The sequence below is a fragment of the Armigeres subalbatus genome, chromosome 2, assembly GCF_024139115.2.
Source record: "Armigeres subalbatus isolate Guangzhou_Male chromosome 2, GZ_Asu_2, whole genome shotgun sequence".
Lineage (NCBI taxonomy): Eukaryota > Metazoa > Arthropoda > Insecta > Diptera > Culicidae > Armigeres > Armigeres subalbatus.
In genome coordinates this window covers 459,247,624-459,269,069 of record NC_085140.1, presented here as the reverse complement: position 1 = coordinate 459,269,069, position 21,446 = coordinate 459,247,624, and the positions used below count along the sequence as shown (strand labels likewise).

The following is a 21,446-nucleotide window of genomic DNA, read 5'->3' as shown; positions in this document are numbered from 1 at the left end:
TGAGTCTTCTTTCGATACATGTGTTCGCTTCTCAGACAAGACTGATAAATGCTTGAAAGTGAAGAATGACAGAGAGGGGAAATGTATGTTTCATATAATACCTTTTTTACATCAATTGAAAGAAGGAATCAAAGTGATTGCCTTTAATTCTAGTTAAAAAAATACTTAGGCCATTGTATTTTTTTATATGTCGCTCCAGAATGACATTTCAAGGGGATTTTGAGAAACCAGTGTAACGTATTTCAGCTGCTTCAGCAGTGTATTACTTTTGAGCATTTTTTATTAAATGCAGAAAATAATGTGTTGGAGGAGCTCTGAGGAAAATCTTGTTAAAGAATTTCTGTCCCGCATCAAAAAAAGAGAGAAATGTAGAAAATAGAGCGGAGGAGAGATGTACCCAAAGGAATCTTAAAATGTATTACCTCCACCTTCCTTCGATGAGACTCGAACCCACGACCCTCAGTACGCTAGACTGGTGCTTTTAACCAACTAAGCTATGAAGGACCTACCAATCTTTTTAAATTTCAGACAAGTAGAATTATTATTGAAAATGATTTTTTTTATGGTTGGGCGAAACCCCGTTATCCAATTTATTATTATTTTTAATATAAAAAATTACACTTTACGTAATCCTTTCATCGTTTGAAACCATTTGAATAATCCAAATAATTCACATAAATTCAACAAACATGATAATATATTGATGATAAGCGAAAATAAAATAGTTGCTTTTCTAACAAACAGTGCAAAATTTAGAAAAAGGATGGAATTACCCGTCGGTGCACTCTACTAGACACATGATGTACGTTCCTGGGAATCATTTCGTTATTCCGTCTCGTTTAGATGGTGTAAATCCCTGCAAAAAAAAAACAAATTTGATATTAAATATGAGCTAGAACATGTTGCATGACTAAATTCATGATCAAGCTAAAAGCAAAAGAAATTATAAGAAATGTTATCACCATCAACTAAAATACTAGGGTGAGTGGTTTGGTTGTGGGCACCCTTTTGCCTTCGGCCCTGGGCTCTGATATTGTGCTGACATTCGTATACCAATTAGTGTAAAACCAGTTCAAATGATCTAAATGCATTCAATCAAAATAGGCTATCAAAAACAGTCAATTTTGCACCAACTGTGCGGTAATTCATATCATTTTTGTTGCTTGAAATTTATGTAAAAAGATTTAAAAATAAGGAGTTGTTTTTCTACTTAACCCAGTGGGATGGGGTAAATGGAAAACCCATGTTACCTTAACCTGCAATTGTGATGAGTAGTTACATAAGGTACCCCGGGGCAAGTGAAAATACGGGGTAAGTGGGTACTATGGCTGTCGATTAATCGGTGAACGTTTTTAATGGTAACAATGTTCTAGAAAGATGAAGCAGAATTATCAACGAATTCGCCTGATACAAAAAAATTTGGAATTAAAACCATTTGTGGCACCATACTAATGGTATTGTTTAATCATGACTTCAAACTACCGGCAAAATCTATTACTTTACTTTAAATTCGATGGATTTCCAACAAAATAGTTGTTTCTAAATTCATCATTGATGTGGAAAGTGAATATTTTGAATATTTGTAAGATTCCTGCTTTGGATGATGCGTTATATGAATCGGATTAAGAAACCCTGAAATATACCAGACCGCATCGTGCTTTCGTGCTGTGCGGTTCTTTCTCTCTTTGCGGAAGGAAGTTTTTAATACTACCCGAAGCTATTTTAATTTCAACGGTGCTTCTTAGCGCTATTTCTACCCACTGATCCCGTTGTGGGGTTTGAGTATATTTCCATCAGCGAGTGATTATACATTAACACCGCAGCGTGTCGATCAGTGCGCACCAAGCCATGACTCGGCCTCTTCTGGTCAGACCTCCGTGGCGTGCACACGCACCCACGGAGAGCTGCCGTCATTGCATTTCGCTCCGGCCATTTGGGGCCACACATTTTGGCGATCCTGCCAGGTTATTTGTTGGATCCTTATAGGACGCTTATTTCAAAAGGTGAGTTGAATCCAATTGGTAATTTTATAATATTACGACGCTAGCGCCTCTAGTTGTGAAACGCGCAATCGATCAAATTTAATTTGGTCGTTGAAGTCATGGTCGATGGAAATTTCTCTAGTGTTACGTCTGTTTGTCTGTAGTATCATATTTCGTGGAATGCTCAGTCTCATGTCATTTCAGATCTTATTCTATCAAAACAGCAACGAACAATTTAAGGACAAGGCTTCCGAAATCCTAAACAAAATTCACTTGAGTTTTCAAGGGCACATTACTCAATATAGAAGAAACGCGCAACTGTCATTTATATTATTCCACGAATGCTGTGACGCAGAAAAGTTGAAATAATAAAAATGACAGTTATGCGTCCTTAAACAAACCGGCTTTTCTTTGGACAACGTTAAAAAATAACTTCTCTAGACCACATCGTGCTTTCGTGCTGTGCGGTTCTTTCTCTCGTTGCGGAAGGAAGTTTTTAATACTACCCGAAGCTATTTTAATTTCAACGGTGCTTCTTAGCGCTATTTGTACCCACTGATCCCGTTACGATCTTTGCAAGGACCCGTGCCTTCGTTTTACGTTGGACCCGTTTGCGGAAGTAAAATTCCGACAAGCGGTGGTAATCCTGCAGGAACACCGTTCTGGGAAAACACCTCTTAGAAGGTCACGTCTCCACGCTCAGCAATGAGCATTAATAAAAACAAGAGGAAGGGGGAGTCTCTGAATTCTCCACTTCCTTCAAAGAAACAAGGTTTCAAGACCGTCCTGCCCAAGCGCGGAAAAAATAGAAGGAAGCTGGAGACTTCAGATATTCCTTCTAAATCTAACGTTGACATTATTTCTTCTCCCATCGAACTGAGCAATCAGTTCGATTTGATTAATAACGAATTTGAGGAAATCGAATCTACCTCTAGCCCAGGTGATTCGATTCATGCGAAGAAACAACGAATTCCGCCAATTGTGGTATCTGTTGCCGAGTTTTCTGGCTTTCGGAATGAAATCTTGAGTAATCTTCGGGGGATCAAGGTTTTATTTCAGATTGCTAGGAAGGGTGACTGCCGCGTGTTGCCGGGATCCTTGACGATCGCAAACGTCTTCTCCAGTATTTAACTGAGGAGCGCCATGAAGTCTTGACAGACGACGACAAAACTGAGCGATTGTTCAAAGTCGTCTTGAAGGTCTGCCCAGTGATGACAAATCACTGGATGAGATTAAAATTGAAATTTCTGAATTACTTGGATTTTCACCAGTCCAAGTAATTAAGATGAAAAAGAAATCCCACTCTGGTACTTCCCAAAGGGGCATTTCTCAAGAATTTTATTTAGTTCATTTTAACAAAAGTGAACTAAATAATATGAAAAGTTTGGAAAAGGCCTGTATTATGTCCCATGTCCGTGTTACATGGGAACATTTCCGCAGGCCTGGGGGAAATTTCTAAAATCCCACTCAGTGCCGTAAGTGCCAAAAGTGGGGTCACGGAACCAAACATTGCCACATGGATGCTAAATGCATGATTTGTGGTGGAACCTCTCACGCCAAGGACGCTTGTCCTGTGAGAGAAGATTCCAATAAATTTAAGTGTGCAAATTGTGGGGGTAATCATAAATCCAATTTCTGGGAATGCCCTTCACGCAAAAAAGTTTTGAATTCCCGTGCAAAATTGATGACGGGAAATTCTAATCGGATCCCAGATTCGACGGGTAGAAATTTTCCAAACGCTCAAATTTCGAAACCAGTTACCGGTCGAGCAATTCATACCCACCACAATTCACAAACAAATTTTGCCGCTCGCCAACGGGTAGCAAGCACTTCAGTAAATTCCAATTTTTCCAATGTACCTACGTATGCAAACATCGCTGCTGGTAGACAAAATTTCTCTTCTCAAAATGAGGTTTATACCCATGTCCCAACGGAAAATAACGGTCATGTTACCGATTCAGGTAGCATGTCTGCTTCCGATTTTGATTTTCTAACTGCACAATTGCATCACATGATTGATGCAATGTTCAAAGCAAATACCATACCTGAAGCTGTTCAGGTTGGTATAAAGTACACACAAAAAATTGTTATCGGACTCCGTTTCAATGGATCCAAATAATTGTGTGAAAGTTCTAAATTGGAATGCTCGCTCTCTAAAGGGTAAGGAAGATGAATTATTCAACTTCCTAACAGTTCATAATGTGCATATTGCCATTATAACAGAAACCTATTTAAAACTAGGACTCTCCAATGGAGAGCAGCAGTGGTGCAATTTATCAACAATGCCTGCTGAGTGTGATTCTTTTGTTTTGTATTTTTCTCTGCTCCTCTTCGCCTATGACGGTGTCTTTCAGTCAGTAAGACAAAGCAGGAGTAGATTAGCTTACTCGGTTTGCCAACAGCGGGGTGAAGCTGATGATCAATTGGCACAAATTTCCTGTCACTGTCTTTCAAGTGATAGTATTCACCCATGCATTTATATAGGGCCGTCGCATTCACGCAGCAGCGAGTGAACTGAATGGACTGTCACTGCGGGCTGCGTGTGCAATGAGAAGTGAGGTCTTTTGTTTACTCTTTCTTTGATTGTTGCTGCTAACCATTTTCAGTTTTCACTTTTAGGAAGTGAGTGTGAAGAGGATATGGTATCAATTTCAACAAATTTCAGTCACTGAGATTGATAATTCGCACCACTGCTCTCCATTAAAAGAGATCCAAATTATTTTATCTACAGAAATGATCGTCTTGACAGCGCCTGTGGTGGGGTCGCCATTGTCATTAATAGACGTATCAAACATACATTATTTTCTTCGTTCGAAACCAAAGTTTTTGAAACCTTGGGAGTTTCTGTTGAAACAAATTTTGGAAAATTTTCCTTCATTGCAGCTTACTTGCCTTTTCAATGCAATGGGCAGCAAAAGAATTTGTTGAAAGCTGATCTTCAAATTCTGACTCGCAACAAATCAAAATTCTTCGTAATTGGTGACTTCAATGCCAAACACCGTTCATGGAATAATGCTCAAAGCAATTCCAATGGTAAAATTTTATTTGAAGATTGTTCTGCGGGATATTATACTATTCAATATCCCAATGGACCAACTTGTTTTTCTTCCAGTCGAAATTTTTCTACAATTGATTTAGTTTTAACGGATTCAAGTCAGCTGTGTGGCCAATTGGTAACTCATGCTGACTTTGACTCTGATCACCTTCCTGTGACATTTGAAATCTCACAAGAAGCCATTTATAATCCAATCAGCTCTACTTTTAATTATCATAGAGCTGATTGGGATTTATCTCAAAACGTATATCGATAGGAATTTTGATGTTGATATTCCTCTCGATACCAAAAGTGATATTGATAATGCTCTCGTATCTTTGACAAATTTAATTGTCGAAGCCAGAGGCATTGCAATTCCTAAATGTGAAATTAAATTCAACTTCATTATTATTGACGACGATCTTCAGCTACTGATCCGTCTTAAAAATGTGAGGCGAAGGCAATACCAAAGAACTCGCGATCCCACTTTAAAAGTTATTTGGCGAGATTTGCAAAATGAAATTAAAAATCGTTTCGCTATTCTGAGAAATACCAACTTTGAGAATAATGTCTCGAAGTTGGATCCCAGTTCGAAACCCTTTTGGAAATTAACGAAAATTCTTAAAAAACCTCAAAAGCCAATTCCAGCGCTTAAAGAGGGAAATAAAATTTTATTAACAAATGGCGAAAAGGCTCAAAAACTTGCTCAGCAGTTCGAGAGTGCCCATAATTTTAGTCTTGGTCTCACTAGTCCAATTGAGGATCAGGTTACACGAAGCTTCGAAGACATTCTCAACCAAGATAATGTTTTTGACCCTTCGTTGGGAACTAATTTGGATGAAGTGAGATCTATTACTAGAAAATTTAAAAATATGAAAGCCCCGGGTGATGATGGTATTTTCTACATACTTATCAAAAAACTTCCTGAGAGCTCTTTATCCTTTTTGGTTAATTTATTTAACAAATGTTTTCAATTGGCATACTTCCCAGATAAATGGAAAAACGCCAAAGTTGTTCCAATTTTGAAGCCGGACAAAAATCCAGCTGAGGCTTCTTGTTATCGTCCAATCAGTTTGCTTTCTTCAATAAGCAAACTGTTTGAAAAGATTATTTTAAATAGAATGATGGTTCATATTAATGACAATTCTATTTTTGCTGATGAGCAATTTGGTTTTCGCCATGGGCATTCAACCACTCATCAGTTATTATGAGTTACGAACTTAATTCGGCTCAACAAATCTGAAGGATATTCGACTGGAGTTGCTCTTCTTGATATAGAGAAAGCATTTGACAGTGTTTGGCATGAAGGTTTGATTGTAAAATTGATGAATTTTAATTTTCCTCTGTACATTATTAAACTGATCCAAAATTATTTATCAGATCGCTCACTGCAGGTAAACTATCAGAATTCTAAATCTGATAGATTACCTGTTAGAGCTAGTGTTCCCCAAGGCAGCATACTGGGGCCCATATTGTATAACATTTTTACTTCTGATTTACCTGATTTACCACCAGGGTGTCAAAAATCTTTGTTTGCAGATGACACGGGCCTCTCAGGCAAAGGGCGAAGCCTTCGTGTATTTGTAGTAGATCGCAAAAAGTTTGGATTTCTCCACATACTTGCAAAAATGGAAAATTTCCCCGAATGCTTCCAAAACTCAGCTTATAATTTTTCCACATACGCCGAGAGCTTCTTATTTGATACCTTCTAGCAGACATATTGTCACTACGAATGGTGTTCCAATTAATCGGTCTAGCGAAGCTAAATATTTAGGACTTCTGCTAGATCAAAATTAACTTTTAAAAATCACATTGAAGGCCTTCAAGCCAAATGTAACAAATATATTAAGTGTCTATATCCACTTATAAACAGAAAATCAAAACTTTGTCTTAAGAACAAACTTTTGATTTACAAACAAATTTTAGACCAGCCATGTTGTATGCTGTGCCAATATGGACTAGTTGCTGCAATACCAGAAAGAAGGCACTTCAGAGGATTCAAAATAAAATTTTGAAAATGATTCTGAAGTTACCTCCGTGGTATAGTACCAATGAACTTCATAGAATTTCTAATATTGAGACATTGCAACAAATGTCCAACAAAATAATTTCGAATTTTAGACAAAAATCGTTGCAATCTTCTATTGCAACGATTAGCTCCTTGTACCCTTAGTATCTTCTACTTCTTCTTATTGGCATTACATCCCCACACTGGGACAGAGCCGCCTCGCAGCTTAGTGTTCATTAAGCACTTCCACAGTTATTAACTGCGAGGTTTCTAAGCCAAGTTACCATTTTTGCATTCGTATATCATGAGGCTAACATGATGATACTTTTATGCCCAGGGAAGTCGAGACAATTTCCAATCCGAAAATTACCTAGACCGGCACCGGGAATCGAACCCAGCCACCCTCAGCATGGTCTTGCTTTGTAGCCGCGCGTCTTACCACACGGCTAAGGAGGGCCACCCTTAGTATAAATTAGGTTAAGTTTAGTTTAAGTAGAAAACATTGTAATTCCTACATGGTTTAATTCAACCAGAGGAAATATCGTAACTGCCAGAGGCAATTGAAATGTATTAATAATATCTAAAAGCGTAACATAGCAAATAAGGATGATAGTGTTAAGAAAACACGGAACACCTAGTCTAAGAGATAAATGCATGTATTAGATAATTAGCAAATAAAATTAGTTAAAAAAAAAACCCTGAAACATGCGGAAACGGTAGGCCAGACGCTGAAATTCCACTCTCTGAAGAAGCCGGCGGAGCTCTGCCCTAATGTTAGGGTGAAGGTAATGGAAAGCTACTAAAGCAGATTGCAAAGGCTCTCTGGAGACAAATGGATGAAATAGTGTGCAGGGTATTGTATTAACTTTGTAAATTGTAAAACATCGTCAATACCTTGTTACAATCAAGAAAATAAAAAGTATCAACACACATGTTTTAAATAAAGAAAATGTTTTTGGAGAGTTTTTGGAATTTTTTTGTTAATTTTGTAGGGGAACTGTTCCGATCTCCATCACACTGAACATATATTCATCTCATCGCGAAACAAAGAAATACGGCGCCAATTTCGTCGCTTCTTTTTGTTAACATGCGTGCTCACTGCTGAAAAAAATCACAAAAATAAGAAACAAATCAAATTCCTTTTCGTTGCTTTGTTTTTCGTGGGATGAATATCGGAGCTATGAGATGAAGTCCAGGAGCAGTAACCCTATAATGAAATGACTTGTTTTACAAATAAAATAAATTATGAACCTTTATCACACTCTTGTTGTGACTAGATGGATTAAGTCTGGTGAAAAGCAATATTCAGATCTTCGGCGACACGGCACACCGGCGACCAAATCTTCCAGTCTTGCTGTTATGCGGTCATTTTGCACAATGGTCATTTTGCACAATGGCTTAACTCAAATTCGACAAGAACGCAAATGTTGCAATAACAATAAACTTAAAATAGCAATCTGGAAGAAATTTAAACTAATTGCTTGATTTAGGATATTTTTCAAAATGATATTTCTTTCCACAAAGTTTCTTAATTTTTAATTGAGCTGTAATTTAGTAATTTCATGATGATTAGCATAGCATATGTAATAATTTAGTAATTTCATGAGGATTCTAAAAATTTTAAATTATTGAATTCTTCATCATAAGACTTTTGAAAATTCTCTACATTGTACTACACATTGTTTTTGTATCCCAGGATTTTACCTGTAGTCAGTGTTGGTAAATCTCAAATTCTCAAACTTCAAGAGCGATGCAAATCAAGTGCGAGTCACATTGCTCAGAGAATCGCCTCGCGATTTGCATAACTGCATAATTTTTACGTTTTATTCTTTGTTGAATGCATTGAATTATCTTTTTTTGCTTAAAGCAATGGGTTACGAATCCATTTGTAAACACAAAATACGCATCGAGATGGGTTTTGACGCCTTTTGGAGCGATATATTTTTTCGGTGAGCGATTGCAATCGAGTTAGTTCGTGCATGAAGCCTCGATGATTGAAATTTGAGGAATGACTCTTTTAGGAATGACTGAACACCAGAAGCTAGTATTCTCTTAAGAATTTTGAGACATTTCCTTCGATTAGTAATTGCGAGAATTTCTTTACACCTCTACTCAATGAGATTTGTTGAGATCTTTTTAGGTCATCAAACATAGATGTAAAAATCATGTGGCTCGGCCGTCCCCCATGTGGTTTTCGTGTGGCTCTCGTTTTATACTCAGTCGATTCTTCATCTCATTTTAAGTCAACTTTCCCAATAAATGAATATTTTAAAAATCTAAAACAAAAAAATAAAAATGATCAATCCCGTCACAATTGATTCTATGACTTATTTAAGGTCAACTTGTCGAAGGTGGCTGGGTGGCCAGTCCGGTCTATAAAACTTTGAAGTTGCAAATTTTCTCGACTTCTCGACTGGGCATAAATGTCTAGAATTATCAATGTTCATTGTTCCTGTTCTGATGTTGACGGTTTATTTTTTCATGTTTAATTATCAATAATTTTGACCTTGTACTCTGTACACTTTTTAGTACACAGATGATCGAAGATATTTTATCATTCAAAATTAGAATATTGTTTTATTGAAATAAGAAGAAATATATAGCAAGATATTTTTGTATTTATTTTTACAGAACCATATCAACTGTTGAATGCTGCCTCACATCGATTAATAGCACAAGGTGAGTTTTTCAACACATATAATATGTATAATCCTTAAAGTTTGTAGCGTAAAATCAAATCGCATCCAATATCTGCCTCTTTAGATCCAACACTTTCTGTCTTTACCCTAACTTGTTGATTGCTTGCACTAATACAAACGAATAGCCTTAATCTTAACATTCTACTGGCATAAAGTATTCGATGCGACCATCACCCTACACCGCCACTACGACTGTCTGCTTTTTTGTTACCGTCCATAGGTGGGCAGATCCAACTGTGGCAGTTTCTGCTCGAACTGCTCGCTGATTCGTCGAACGAACGATTCATTCACTGGGAGGGAACCAATGGCGAGTTCAAGCTAACCGATCCGGACGAGGTGGCACGGCGATGGGGTGAGCGGAAAGCGAAGCCAAACATGAACTACGACAAACTGAGCCGGGCCTTGAGGTGAGTGATTTTTTATTTCGAGCGTGAGAAACCCAACAAAGACGCGGATTTCTTGCAACGTTTATGGTGATGAATTTATTATTTTACATATGGAAGGTGTGTGTGGGACGGATAAATTAGCTCAATAGAGAGATTATCTGTGAATTCTAACATTTTGTCTTTATTATAGAGGCTTGTAGCCCGAAGCATAACCCTAAAGCATTATTTAATTTGTGAATAGGCCCTAACCCTAACAGGTTATGCATTTTGTCGACCGATAAGCATAGCACAGTGCCATGAATAATTTCATGAACTGACAGATTTTACGATTTCATGAATATAAACATGATTATGGGAACGGATTTGATTCCGTGAAACAAAATTTCTAGGAACTTTTTTCAAATAGGCGTAACTGTATTTGACCTTGAAATTTGAAACGGCTAGTACTCTCCCAATTCTGCATATTTCGTACAACTGACGTTACTACCAGATAGATCGGAATCTATTCTTTCTGTTGGGCACATAAGTTTGCCACAATATTTTGAATGGAGAGCACAATCGCCGTTCCAAAAATCAAGGTCAGAATCAATTACGCCCATTTGAAAAAAGTTCCTAGATTTTATCTCTTGAATTTTGCGCGCATTTTTTTTTCGGAAAATTAGTCGGAATTTTCACGGGGAATTTTCCGGAAATTCTACTGAAACTTCAGAATTTTTACGTGAATTTCTAAAATTTTCACGGAAAACTTTTCGGTCTTTGAACGTAAAGTTTTTCGGAGTTTTTTTTTGTCCATTAGATTTTTTTTTTGCAATTCCACAAGAAAATATTAATGACCTTTCCCGTCAAAAACTGTATCTAGTTTTATTGTTTCAGTCGATTCTTTGGCTTATTCAAGGTCAACTTTACCATATTTTTTGATGCCTCTAACTATTTTTAAAATTAAAAACAAAACCCGAAAAAGGGCTGTACTTGTGACCGGCCTGAAAAATTCACCGGGAGTTCGTTCAAAGTCGGGCAAATGTTAGGCCAATCTTGAAAAACAGCACTTTTTTGATTTTTTGTTTAAAATTTTAAAAATACTTAGAGGCGTCAAAAAATATACGTTCTACGGGAAAGTTGACCTCAAATAAAATAAATAATCGAATCGACCTTAAATAAAATAAATAAAAGTTTGGACGAAACGGTTATTAATGCGAAAACGGTTTGGCTGAAAATTTCATTTAATTCATTTAGGGATCATTTGGCCAAAATGGTAGTTTGACCGAATAAGTCATCTGGCCTAAAATGCCGTTCGGCTGAAATGGTTGATTGACAGAGAAGGCCATTTGGCAGAAAATGACATTTGTTCGAATGATCCATACGGTCGAAACCCGGGCAGAAGTCATAACTGAATAACAAAACATCATATGGGCTCGATTGGTATAAGAGATAAAAGAACAGGCAATAATTTCACAAATTTGTACCCCAAAATCATTTAAATACCAAGATATGCTAGTATAGTGTACTATATATAGCCGGAATGTACATTCGAATAACAAATTGCCTTGAAAATATTTTTTTGTTAAATATCTTGGCTGTGCATATGCACAGCATATGTTTCGAAATGGACAAATTGATATGAAATTTGCGAAAAAGAATCCACGTGTCTTGGAGGGACTCGAACCCTCAACCTCCTACTCTCTAGATAGGCGTGATAACCCCTACACAACAAGACCACTTAAAGGTCACGTTTGCGGAAAAGCCATCAGAATCCAGTACCAACCTCCACCGCGGTTAGCTCTCTTTGCAAATTGAATATCTTTCGGATGCTTGATTTGTCCAATCTCCACATGTGCTTTACTATTGTATACCCACAGCCAAGCGAGTGCACATTGTTTATTAAACGAGAGGATCGCACTCCATGCCCCCAGGAACTGTCTGGGCGGGACGGTATAGAATGCGAATTCAATCGCACTCTGCTGTGCCAAAGGCTTGCTTGGCTAAAGCATTTGATGAGTTTGATTGCCTTAACGTAAGCGGTCGCGTGTACTCAGACGACTAATGACGGTGAAAGACCGACACTTGATTACAATTAATTGCATATTATTCGGCAACTCGGCCGTACGAAAACCATTTTTTGTTAAATATCTTGGCTGTGCATATGCACAGCATATGTTTCGAAATGGACAAATTGATATGAAATTTGCGAAAAAGAATCCACGTGTCTTGGAGGGACTCGAACCCTCAACCTCCTACTCTCTAGATAGGCGTGATAACCCCTACACAACAAGACCACTTAAAGGTCACGTTTGCGGAAAAGCCATCAGAATCCGAGTACCAACCTCCACCGCGGTTAGCTCTCTTTTTTGCAAATTGAATATCTTTCGGATGCTTGATTTGTCCAATCTCCACATGTGCTTTACTATTGTATACCCACAGCCAAGCGAGTGCACATTGTTTATTAAACGAGAGGATCGCACTCCATGCCCCCCAGGAACTGTCTGGGCGGGACGGTATATAATGCGAATTCAATCCTATCTAGAGAGTAGGAGGTTGAGGGTTCGAGTCCCTCCAAGACACGTGGATTCTTTTTCGCAAATTTCATATCAATTTGTCCATTTCGAAACATATGCTGTGCATATGCACAGCCAAGATATTTAACAAAAAAATGGTTTTCGTACGGCCGAGTTGCCGAATAATATGCAATTAATTGTAATCAAGTGTCGGTCTTTCACCGTCATTAGTCGTCTGAGTACACGCGACCGCTTACGTTAAGGCAATCAAACTCATCAAATGCTTTAGCCAAGCAAGCCTTTGGCACAGCAGAGTGCGATTGAATTCGCATTCTATACCGTCCCGCCCAGACAGTTCCTGGGGGGCATGGAGTTTGATCCGCTCGTTTAGTAGACAATGTGCACTCGCTTGGCTGTGGGTATACAATAGTAAAGCACATGTGGAGATTGGACAAATCAAGCATCCGAAAGATATTCAATTTGCAAAAAGAGAGCTAACCGCGGTGGAGGTTGGTACTCGGATTCTGATGGCTTTTCCGCAAACGTGACCTTTAAGTGGTCTTGTTGTGTAGGGGTTATCACGCCTATCTAGAGAGTAGGAGGTTGAGGGTTCGAGTCCCTCCAAGACACGTGGATTCTTTTTCGCAAATTTCATATCAATTTGTCCATTTCGAAACATATGCTGTGCATATGCACAGCCAAGATATTTAACAAAAAAATGGTTTTCGTACGGCCGAGTTGCCGAATAATATGCAATTAATTAAAAATATTATTAAATATTAATTATCAATTATTTTGATGGGCCGCCCTCTTATTCAGTTCTATTTGATGCCCTGATGCTCTGGACAAAATTTCAGCCAAATCGGCCAACGTTTGGGCGGTGCTAAACTCGTTGGAAGTTTATATGGAAAAATGTATGCAGAAACATCCAAAAACAGAGATTTGCAGTTGGAAGGCACAATTTACGATGAAGAGCTATGATACTCATTCAGATTTTGAATAATTTAATACAGAATGTTATGCTGAAAACCGCGAGAAGATTAGAGTTTATTAGGCAAAGATATTAGCATTTTATTGCAGTGTTGTAAGGGTGAATTTATTTCTTTTCAAAGGTAAAAGAAACGAAATTTGCTCGAACCCCACTTCAGAAAAATGCTAATAACTTAGCCGGGAAACCTATAATCTTCTCGCGGTTTTCAGCATAACATTCTGTATTAAATTCTTCAAAATCTGAATGAGTATCATAGCTCTTCATCGTAAGTTGTGTCGTCCAACTGCAATTCACTGTTTTAGGATGTTTCTGCATACATTTTTCCATATAAACTTCCAACGAGTTTAGCACCGCCCAAACGTTGACTGATTTGGCTGAAATTTTGTCCAGAGCATCAGGGCATCAAATAGAACCGAATAAGAGGGCGGCCCATCAAAAAAATTGATAAAAGTTTTTCCCATACTAATTTGAGCCACCCTAATGTATATCTATCAGGAAATTCTATAGAACCTCCATAGAAAGTTCGGAATTTTCACGAAAAACTCTGTTGACTTCTACAAATTTAAACCGGCGTGAAACACGTCCCGTGTTTTGTCGATTTGTCGAATACTAGAGCATCCCACGCAACCCAACACCACCAACAGGTAGCCGAAGTCTTCACCTATGTATTGATGGTGTTGGTTTCTATATCTTAGCTGTTATTCAGCCAGTCAATCTCCTCCTGGATTTCCTGGAGATCGTGAGCTGGAAAACGTGATACCAGGTCCAACACAATACCGCCATAGTTGTCTGCCACATCGCCATTCAGTGCCTGCCAGGATAGTATGGGGACATACCCAGTAAGAAAACTACATACTAAGTTTTTTTTGTATATGTTTGTATATGTACATGTTTGATGTACTCAAAACATCTCTAAAGTAGAACGGGATAAATCCTATCCGTCTTTGGAGATTTGTAGGAAGCAAAGCTGTTAAGTTATGGTTCTATAACATAAGCGTAACAATTGTCAGCCGAATTAGCATATTTATCAGAGTGGGGGCGCAGTTGTATGAAAAAAAACGCAAACATTATCCAATTAAGTGAGATCAAGGTTTTTCTGACTCGTTTTGGGACTCCAATCAACTATGCAAAAAAAAATGTAGATTAGTATGAGAAAACCAACTTTTTTGCATTTTTGCTCCTATCGGCTTCAATTTATCCCCAACCACGTCACTCAATACGTTTACATATAGTCTGAAAGATGCCGAAAGACTTTGCTTAAAAAGGTACGTTGCTGGCTCGTCAACAATAAAATGTTATAACACTTCGAGTTGTTTGTTCAAATCGTGTGCAAGAAATCAATATATAAACGAAATTCAACCATGGAGATCCCAGATGGTTGTGCGAGGATTTCTAAAACGCAAAGTCGGCGAAGCAACATTAAAGTGACCAAAGCAGATGAGTACACATGTATGCGATATTGATCGATAGTTTACTATTCCATTGCTGAAAGCAGCAAAACCGAGTTCACTATAGGTTAGCTAGGTAAAAGTTGAGAAAATTAGGTTCCTGTGACAAAGTCACTAAGGATTTGCCATTTTGCATAAGCCTACAAACATCAATTATTGCTGTTCTGTTACGCTAAATATTGATTTGAGCTATTTTAACCATAACCATTGCAAATCAAAATAATACACTCCACATTTTTAAGAATTAATATAAACAACAACGTTGAAACCAAATCGGTATAGTGTAAAGAACGTCAAAGATGAAACACAGAGTACCCTCCTGTCATAAGACGAGTTTATACAATCCCATTGAATTCCACCACTTAATTGTATCTTGACAGATACGTATTTCGACCTCAACAGTAAGGCCGTCTTCAGTATCTCGTACTTGACTCGACTTGAAGAAAATGATCGCAGCTTACACTATTTATACTATGCGTAGGTATAATAATTTATCTAGGTACTTATCTTACTACGGTGCTTATTTCTACTCGCTTGATGCGCTTAATGCTTAGGTATAAACTTGAAGAGCCAGGAGCTACCATTTCCTTGATCTTTATTCAACAACCGCGTTTGTACCTGTCGGTAGATTTCCAAGCTCTCAGCAACATCAAGTTTCCACGGAGAAGAGATATTTCTTAAAATTTTAATGTTTGATGTCGTAATTGAATGATTTTCAATCAAATCAAAGATAAGTACCTAGATAAATTATACCTACGCATAGTATAAATAGTGTAAGCTGCGATCATTTTCTTCAAGTCGAGTCAAGTCGAGTGGTGGAATCCAATGGGATTGTATAAACTCGTCTTATGACAGGTGAAAACATTCCACAAAAAAGGTCAAAATAATTTTCTTATCACAGAGTACCCTGTTGGAAACACATAATGTAAATAAATATAACCGCGAGAATGTAACGACATGCCTCGAAGTAACTAGTACAAAACGATTCAAGTTTGTGACAGCAACGCGTACGGACGTGCTTTTTTCCAATAGTTTTTTCTCGTTTGTTCGCTATGTTTACGTTTTCGCTTCGTCGCGTTGTCATTATTTTCTCCCAGACTCGGAGACTCGGTCGCGGGAAAGGTGCCGAAGCGCATTGCTCTTAGATGCGGCCTGAAGCCAGTGGCTGTGTACACAAGATCGCTTGTCACGACAAGGTGAGGAGATATCACGACCAGTTTCACCTGGTCCATCTGGAACACGGCTCCACCACCGGCGTTTTAAATTACATCGTCGTTGACTGGGAGCGATATTGGCCAGTCCACCAATACGTCCCGCCAATTGTTTCAACTTCGAGCACGAACCAGGACCATGCCGAAGTAGAACCGTGTTCCTGCACTCAACGAGGTGAAATGTCCGGCCATAGTGTCACCCCGACGAGCCATTCTAATCCTTCCACCGTTGCAACTGCACAAGCAACTGGCAGCAGCAGCGACATCGGTTCAAGCTCCAGCACCGTGGGTGTATTCTCCAGCGAATGGCCTCCGCTCCCTCCTCCTGGGTTCCATCTGGAACGCTTGCTCGTCCAAGAGCAAAACCATCGTGCTGCATCACCGAAACGCACCTTAAACCGAATGTGAACGTCAAAATTCCACATTTTCGTATAGTACGACACGACCAGCCGTTCAGGAGAAGTGGTGCGGCCATCGCACTTCGATACAACATCAACTGTCGCCTGCTGTCAAGCTTCCAACTGAGTGTCGTCGAGGCTATCGGTGTTGAAGTTACTAATTCTGTCGGCACAATCACGCTCAACATGGCGTACTGCCCAACTCAAGCCAAAGCCGGCGATTGTTCAATAGGCCGTCCTGCGGAGGGACATCGTCCCTCTAACTCGGAGGCAAGGTCAGTACAACATTGCCGACGATCTGAATGCCAAACATCAAGCCTGGGGCAACAGTCACGGCAATCGAAACGGTACCATCTGGAGCAACGATATGGAGGAAGGCCACTAAACTGTACTGAGTCCACTCCGGATTCCCCAACTCGGCTGATCACATTTCAAACCCGGTTGTCTACCAGGATCTCGGTTCGGACCACTATCCGGTGGTGGCGGAAATGGGCTCCTTGGTCAATCGGCATCAGCTGTCCCGATGAAATTAGCACCGAGCTAACTGGCAGCAGGTCGTTAATTTCAACTATGCGGCGCCTTTCGTAACTTCGGAGGACATCGACTTGCAGCTGCGCTCCATCGAGCAAGCAATTTCGGTAGCCGGGAGTAGCATGTTCCAACAGCTCGTCAGGTAAGCAACACCCTAACCACTGATACACTCACCAAAGATTTGATCCGTTTACGAAATGTCACTCGCAGGCAGTACTCTCGTACAGGGCTACCTGCGCTTAAGACACTTTGCAATCGCTTGACGAAAATCATCCAGGCCAGAATGGTGGACCTCGGTGGACCGTAGTGATTTCTCCAATAAGATCCGCGCTCTTTCAGACTGTGTAAAGCCGTTCTGGAAATCGACCATAATTCTAAAATCCAAACCTCGGCCCATTCAACCTTTCGCATTAGACAACAATGGTTCTAAGGATCGCTTGATAACTCCTGCAGAGAAGGTCGCCGAAAAAGGTAGTCACTTTGTCAGCTCACACAATCCTGGACAGAACATCGTCAGTCCACATGAAGCAGCCGTAAACGAGTATGCAAACAACATCCATCTTATTCCCAAATCCCAACGACTTCTTGGAGGAGTTGGAGATCTCAGCAGACGAATTGATAGCTATTATCAAATAACCGAAAAACATGAAGGCCCCAGGCATCAACAGCATCCTGAACCTCGAGCTCAAACATATGAGTACTGCGTTCTTCGAGCACCTCTCGCTGATCTTTAATCAGTATCTCCGTCTCAGTTGCTCCCCATAGTCTTAGTAGTCAGCCAAAGGCATCCACATCCGTAAGCCTGGGAAGGATCCTTCCTCTCCGAAAAGTTATCGCCTCATCAGCCTTCTCTCAGGGTTATCCAAGGTTTTGGAAAAGCGATTCACAGCCTGCTACTTGAGTCTGCCGAGTACCACAACATTTTACTCGAGGTATAGTTTGATTTCCGACGGGGTCGATCCACCGTGTACCAACTGACCCGTGTTGCCAACGTCGTCAGACGGAACAAGTCTGTCTCTAAAACATACGCCATGACCATAGTCGATGTCGAAAAGGCGTTCGACAATGTAAGGCATGATGGCCTGGTGTACAACCTACAACACTACAATCGTCCCAGCTACCTTGTGAAAATCATCAACAATTACCTGTCGGCAAGGACATTCCGTGTCTCAATCAACGTCCCCCAGGGCAGTATCTTCGGACCCCCGCTGTTTAATCTGTTCACCTTTGACATGCCAGAACCTCCAGAAGGCGGCATTCTGTCTCTGTTCACAGATGACACCTCCATCGTCTACCAAGGTAGAGTGATCGGAGCGCAAGTGGCAAAACTCTAACGATGCCTGTATGCTCTGATTGAGTACCTCAGCAACTGGGAGATCTGTATCAACGCGGCGAAGACCCAAGACCACCATTTCTCTGTTAAAGTTAAAGGGTCAATCCGGACAAAAATTTGTAAACAACTAGTCGACCCGGCAGACGTTGTCCTGCATAGTAGGCGAAAATGCACGTTGCAAACTGCCCATGCGAATTTCCCTTTCAAATCGTTATTTTAGTTTTTCACGATTAACTCAACTTTATTAATGATTTTCACTTGAAAAAATATCATATAAACCCGTCGGAAACTATAACGAACGTAACTGCTGAAGGAATGAAGAAAATCCATCCAGCCGTTTTCGTGTTATGCGGATACGAACACAGACCATTTCATTTTTATTATATAGAGATATAAATGATTTTTTATTCCAAAACATTTTCGGTTCAATCTAGACTGGCTTTTAATATCAAAAACCCAGATTAATCCACCTAGCGATGATGGTGCCTTTCTCGTTCGTTCAAAAGGTTTGGAAAAATCTAAAATAACACTAATATGTGGATTGGTCTCATTTTTCATATTTGTTTATATGCATAAAAAAAAATTCTCGCCAAACGCAATTTGTTGCAAACAAATCGGATGAGCATAAGAGCAAAAAATGGCATTTTATTTTGTAGTTTTAAAATTAGTATTTTCGCCATAACTTTTGATCCAATTGTACGATCCGGCCAAGTTTCTATAGGAAACAATGGTACAAGATTCTGCGTCGAATGCAATCTGTTGCGAGCGACATGAGAAGCACACATATTGCAACTCATTCACATTAACTTATATATGACCGGATTCAGTCACAATATGGTTACTGCAACCAGATTTGTTGAACGTGTGTTGCTTGGGGAATAGATGAAGTCTAAGTGCTAAAAAAGTGAGCTAGACTTTTTTGAACTCTTTTTCACAATAAATAGTAATTTTACCATAACTTCTAAGCCCATAGTCCGATCTGGCCAATTTTCAATCAGAAACAATGAGACATTCTGCGTCGAATGCAATTTAATGCGAGCAAATCGGTTGAGGAAAAGTGCTTGAAAAATGAGTGACATTTTTTACGCGATTTTCCCATAAAAAAATGGTATAATTTCCGATCCCATAGTCCGATATGGCCAATTTTCAATAGGAAACAACGGGACAGGATTCTGCGTCGAATGCAACTTGTTGTGAGCAAATCGATTGAGGATAAATGCCCGAAAAATGAGTGACATTTTTTGAGTAGTTTTGCGCACACACACACACATACACACACATACACACACACACACACATACACACACATACACACACATACGAAGGAGCGAAGGAGATGAATAGTAGCCGATCGTGGGAAAACGACCGGTTCAGGTCGTCAGGGCGCCAGTGAACCGGAAGCCATCCTTCAACCGGAATCACTGGACCGACCTCGGCACTCAATCGGTACGCCCAATGATCGATGTAATCGTGTCGTAATTAAGAAGTGAGAGCAATTGTACGAGCGCCAAATGCAAAACGTATCGTAGTGGAGATACGCAGTCATACTTGCATCAGTAATGATGAGGAGAATGCAGCGAACTAGCAATGCTTGCTAGAGGCTGGACAAGTGAAGTGCATGAGCACAGCCCCTCTCCGAAGTATTGACATCCAGTAAGTCCCGGGGGGACCAGGGCATTAGAAGAGAGGGTAACTCAAGTAACCTTCTGTTGCTTGGGTGGGTTTAGTGGGTTCATGGCGGCTGGCCTTCTGCTTTCCGCCCAACCCCACTCCCTGAGTGATAATTTCAGGTGTCTGTAAGCAGATTTGCCTTCATCCCTCTATTAAAAAAAAAAAAAAAAAAAACATACACACACATACACACACACACACACACACACACACACACACACACACACACACACACACACACACACACACACACACACACACACACACACACACACACACACACACACACACACACACACACACACACACACACACACACACACACACACAGACATCATCTCGATTCGTCGAACTGAGTCGATTGGTATATAACACTATGGGTCTCCGGGCCTTCTATAAAAAGTTTGTTTTTGGAGCGATCATATAGCCTTTACCGTATACTTAGTATACGAGAAAGGCAAAAATGGTATAATTTTCGATCCCATAGTCCGATACGCCAATTTTCAATAAAAAACAACGGGACAGGATTCTGCGTCGAATGCAACTTGTTGCGAGCAAATCGGTTGAGGATAAGTGCCGGAAAAATGAGTGACATATTTTACACGATTTTTTTGTATGAATTTGTATTTTGGCCATAACTTTCGATCCCACCACTTCCGATCTGGCCAATTTCAAATAGGAAAGAATGGGACAGGATTCTGCGTCGAATACAACTTGTTGCGAGCAAATCGGTTGAGGATAAGTGCCCGAAAAATGAGTGACATTTTTTGAGTAGTGTTGCGCACACACACACACACACACACACACACACACACACATACGCACACACAGACATCACCTCAATTCGTCGAACTGAGTCGATTGGTATATAGCGATCATATAGCCTTTACCGTATACTTAGTATACGAGAAAGGCAAAAACTTGTTTGGTCGAATGTTTTTCTTGGTCATATAATTTATTCGATCAAACAACGTTTCCAGTCAAATGACTAGTTCGGCCGAACGACATTTTGGGCCAAATGTTACTTCCAGGCCAGCCAAATGACAATATTGGCTATATTTTCGCCTCACGACATTTCGGCCCTACGACTTATTCGGTCTTAAATTCTGTATTAGCTGAATGACTTATTCGGACAAACCCGGACTGATTTGCGATTTGGGCGTACATGCTTTTGTAAACAAACATTGGAAAGCGAATTCCTGCTAAAGCAAGCATTTCCTGAGGAAACCACGATATGTATCCGACAGAATAAGCTTTCCTCT

The 21,446-nt window shown here is 39.7% G+C and overlaps 2 protein-coding genes across 4 annotated transcripts in view; one reads left to right on the top strand and one right to left on the bottom strand.

The window, feature by feature from the left end:
• Positions 1–21,446, bottom strand: part of LOC134213840 (protein HIRA homolog) — a 296,687-nt gene that overhangs the window by 7,472 nt on the left and 267,769 nt on the right. The window contains exon 6 of one of the 2 annotated variants that reach the window (XM_062693241.1): positions 575–856. The exons of the other annotated variant lie outside the window; for it this stretch is intronic. Within the exon in view, the coding sequence (XP_062549225.1) occupies positions 826–856 (31 nt within the window). The 3' untranslated portion in view covers positions 575–825. Of the gene's footprint in view, positions 1–574; positions 857–21,446 lie in introns of those variants that run through there. 2 annotated transcript variants of the gene reach the window in all.
• Positions 1–21,446, top strand: part of LOC134213841 (transcriptional regulator ERG homolog) — a 49,957-nt gene that overhangs the window by 23,697 nt on the left and 4,814 nt on the right. For both annotated transcript variants that reach the window (XM_062693247.1, XM_062693248.1), the window contains exons 2-3: positions 9,656–9,703; positions 9,944–10,130. In XM_062693247.1, the coding sequence (XP_062549231.1) occupies positions 9,656–9,703; positions 9,944–10,130 (235 nt within the window). The remainder of the gene's footprint in view (positions 1–9,655; positions 9,704–9,943; positions 10,131–21,446) is intronic.